This window comes from Galeopterus variegatus, unplaced genomic scaffold, assembly GCF_000696425.1.
Source record: "Galeopterus variegatus unplaced genomic scaffold, G_variegatus-3.0.2 Scaffold683, whole genome shotgun sequence".
Lineage (NCBI taxonomy): Eukaryota > Metazoa > Chordata > Mammalia > Dermoptera > Cynocephalidae > Galeopterus > Galeopterus variegatus.
This window is the reverse complement of record NW_007726794.1, coordinates 504,516-508,069: the sequence shown is the minus strand read 5'-3', so window position 1 is coordinate 508,069 and position 3,554 is coordinate 504,516. Positions and strand designations below refer to the sequence as shown.

Below are 3,554 nucleotides of genomic sequence, written 5' to 3'. Positions count from 1 at the left end.
TACGACTTTTCACCTCTAGCTCTATAAGCAAACTTTATACAATAGCATGTACAGGGAAAAAGGGACTCCACATTTAATCTTCATACCTACAGACACTTTTTTTTTGTTTTTTCCTTCACACTGTTTATTTATTTATTAAAGATGACCGGTAAGGGGATCTTAACCCTTGACTTGGTGTTGTCAGCACCACGCTCACCCAGTGAGCAAACCGGCCATCCCTATATGGGATCCGAACCTCTGGCCTTGGTGTTAGCAGCACTGCACTCTCCCGAGTGAGCCACAGGCCGGCCCCCACACTGTTTATTTTTGAACAGGTCATATATGTTGCAAAATTCAAAAGTTACAAAAGGCTATAAAATGTAAAATAAGTTACCCTCTCCCCCCTTTTCCCCTTCCCACGGTTCCTCCTCCCTGGAGGCAACAGTGTTACCAGTTTCTTGCCTGTTCATCCAGGGAGAGTTTACTAGAGATACATGTTTAATTTATGTATGGATCTGGGATTGGTAGGTGTGCATTTAAACTCATTAAAACAACTGATCCAATTTAAAAATGGGTGAAAAAATCTGAACAAATGGCTTCCCCAAAGAAGATATATGAATACCTGCTCAATATCATTAGGGAAATGCGAATTAAAGCCACAATAAGATAAAACACACCTATTTAAGCAGCTAAAATTAAAAAGTCTGACCACAGTAAGTGTTAGTGAGGATGAGAAGAAGCTGGAACTCTCACATGCCACCATTGTGAATGAAAGATGGTTCAGCTACTTTGGAAAGCAAGCAGTTTCTTAAAAAGTTATGCAAACATCTATCATATGACCCAGCCATTTCACTCCTAAGTATTTACTTAAAAGGAAATACTTGTATATGTCCACATAAAGCCTTATATGTAAATGCTCATAGCAACTTTATTTGTAATAACCAAAGAAGAGGGAACAACTCAAATGTCAATGAACAGATGAATAGATAAACAAATGGTGGTATGCCCATAAATGGAATACTACTAAGCAATAAAAAGGAATAGCTACTGATACATGCAACAACATGAACGAATCTCAAAATCATTTTGTTGAGTAAAAGAAGGAAAAAAAGTACCTATTAAAATATTTCATTGGTAAAAAATTATATTTAAAAAAGACTAATCAATAGTGATACGTATAACAAGCAAACTAATCTATGGTTCCTGAAAGGTGGGTAGGAGTGGTGAAAGACATGGATTGCAAAAATGCACGAGGAAACTTCTGGGGGCGTTGAATATGTTCATTATCATGATTTTGGTGATGGTTTCACGGATGTATGACTATGTCAAAATGTATCAAATTTTACACTCTGTGCATGTCAATTTATACCTCCATAAAGCTGTTAAAGGGAGTTAAAACCAAGCCCCAAATTCTTTTTTTTTTTTTTTTTACACTACACTTTCTTTAGGATCGAAAGAAACCTAAACACCCTCTCCTTCCTCCCCACCCCCACAAGAAACCCTCACCCGATACCCTCTGCCTGGCCCCTCCCTGCAACCCCAATCCCTCCTGCTGGGTGTCTTCTCTCTGACGCCCGTTAGGGGGCGCCTACGGAGGAGGTCGAAGCCCTTGGCTGTCTGACTCAGACCAACTTCCGGCCCACTCCGTTCCGCTTCCGGGAAGACGAGCGGGCCAGTTGTATGGGTTCCCAGCGGGCTGTGAGGCTGAGGATATCAGGGCCGGGGAGTTCTTGCATCGCAGAGTTACGTGCCACGGCGGCTGCTTAGGGGAAGTGCACCGGGCTCGCCGCTGCCCGGGGCGGTCCTTTTGTTTCCATCTGAGTGGAGGGAGAGTGCTGCCATGGCGGCCCCTGCGCAGCCCAAGAAAATCGTGGCCCCCACGGTGTCCCAGATCAACGCGGAGTTTGTGACCCAGGTGAGCTCGGGCGAGTCTGGTGTGTGTGAAGGGGTAGGGACGTCGAGGCCCCGAGGCCTGAGGCTGGGATTTTCTTCGGGATTGGAAGCATTCGGGAGGCAGTCGTTCGTCAGTTCATTGACTCGGTCAGGTCTTTTAGTGAGTGTCTGCTATGTGCCGGCCGCTGTGCTGGGTGCTGAGAATACCGTGCTGACAGAGGTCGCCCTGCCCTCAGGAGTTCACGGTGCAGGGTCATATTTGCACTTGTGTAAAGTCACTTTGACAGACAACATAAAAAGAAAACCTCTGCATGAGTTTTGCTGTATTGGAGTTTATCGCAGGAGCCCTGGATTCAGAGGAACTGACCAGAAGGCTTCGCAGCAGAGGTGATGATGCTGGACTGACTCTTGAAGGAGGAGTAGGCTTTTTCCTGGTTATAGAGTAACCAAAGTTTTTGAGAGGAGTGATGAGAGTCTGACAAGACACCTGCTCCAAACAGATTCATCTATGAAGAGAGTAATCCTGTCGTTTGAGAGCGTTCATTTAGAAACTGTATGCTGTCTTTCATTGCCACAGTTGGCTTTGAATATGGAAACACAATCCTGTAGCCCTCAGCAACATTCCGAACCTTTATTACTTACTTGAGAATAGGGTAAGAGGGTGAGTGTCTCAGTGTAGAAGTTATTATGCCCACCTGCTCTTCCTTCTCTCTGCCGTTTCAACATATTTCCAAGGCAGAAGCCTAGGAGTCATTTTGAGTCCTCCTTTTCCTTGACCCCCACATTTCTGCTTTCTAAATTTGTCTTTAATCCATCTGCTTTTCTACACTTCTGTCACCCCAATCCAGGCTGCCATTGTTTTCTGCCTGAATCAAGGCATCACCTGTCATCTTGTCTTCCCTCTTGCTCTCCTCCAGCCCATTCTTCATGTTGCTGTCAAAGTGATTTTACACAAGTGCAAATCTGATCATGTCACTTGCCTTCTCAGGACAATGACTGGAATTCTTCAAAGCATTGTATGATCTGGCCTTTGCTTGTACTTCAGTTTCCTCTCTCCTCTCCATTTTTAACTTCTGCCTTAGCCATACTGAGCTGTGTTTATTTGAATGTGCCATGCTGTCTTTCATCTCCTGGCCTTCCAACATCGTTCCCTTTGTTCGGAATCCTCATTTTATCCCACCATCCTTTATTCATTCTTATCCTGCTGCGCTACTTTAGAGAGGCTTTTCTTAACATCTTACACTAACATACCTTTCCTAACATACCTGCATTTTTGCAGTAAAAGTTATTAGTGTCCTGCTCTCATGCAGCTTACGTTTTAGAGAGGAGAGCCAGACAAATTAACAGTATAGTTTCAGACATTAATAAGTGCTATGAAGAAAATGAGATGGGGTGTTGTGACAGTGACTGATGTGGGGTGTATGAAAGACAGGAAAGTCCTCTCTGAGGTGACATTTGAGCTAACACTTGAATACAGAGAAGGAGACAGTTTTGGGAAGAGCAAGGAAACAGTCTGGGGAATAGCAAGTGCAAATGCCTTTAAGAGTGAATGTAAAGAAGGCCAGGCTGGCTGGAATATAAGAAGTGAGAAGAAGAATGGTATGAGATGAGGACAGAGCAATAAGTAGGGACCCGATCCTATAGTTTCGGAGGCGAGGAAGTTTGGATTTTATTCTGAACAT

At 43.9% G+C, this 3,554-nt stretch overlaps 1 protein-coding gene across 1 annotated transcript in view; it reads left to right on the top strand.

The window, feature by feature from the left end:
- The first annotated feature begins 1,665 nt into the window (after positions 1-1,665).
- Positions 1,666-3,554, top strand: part of AQR (aquarius intron-binding spliceosomal factor) — a 108,096-nt gene continuing 106,207 nt past the window's right edge. Inside the window, exon 1 of the mRNA XM_008571346.1 lies at positions 1,666-1,894. Coding sequence (XP_008569568.1) covers positions 1,820-1,894 — 75 coding nt within the window. The 5' untranslated portion in view covers positions 1,666-1,819. The remainder of the gene's footprint in view (positions 1,895-3,554) is intronic.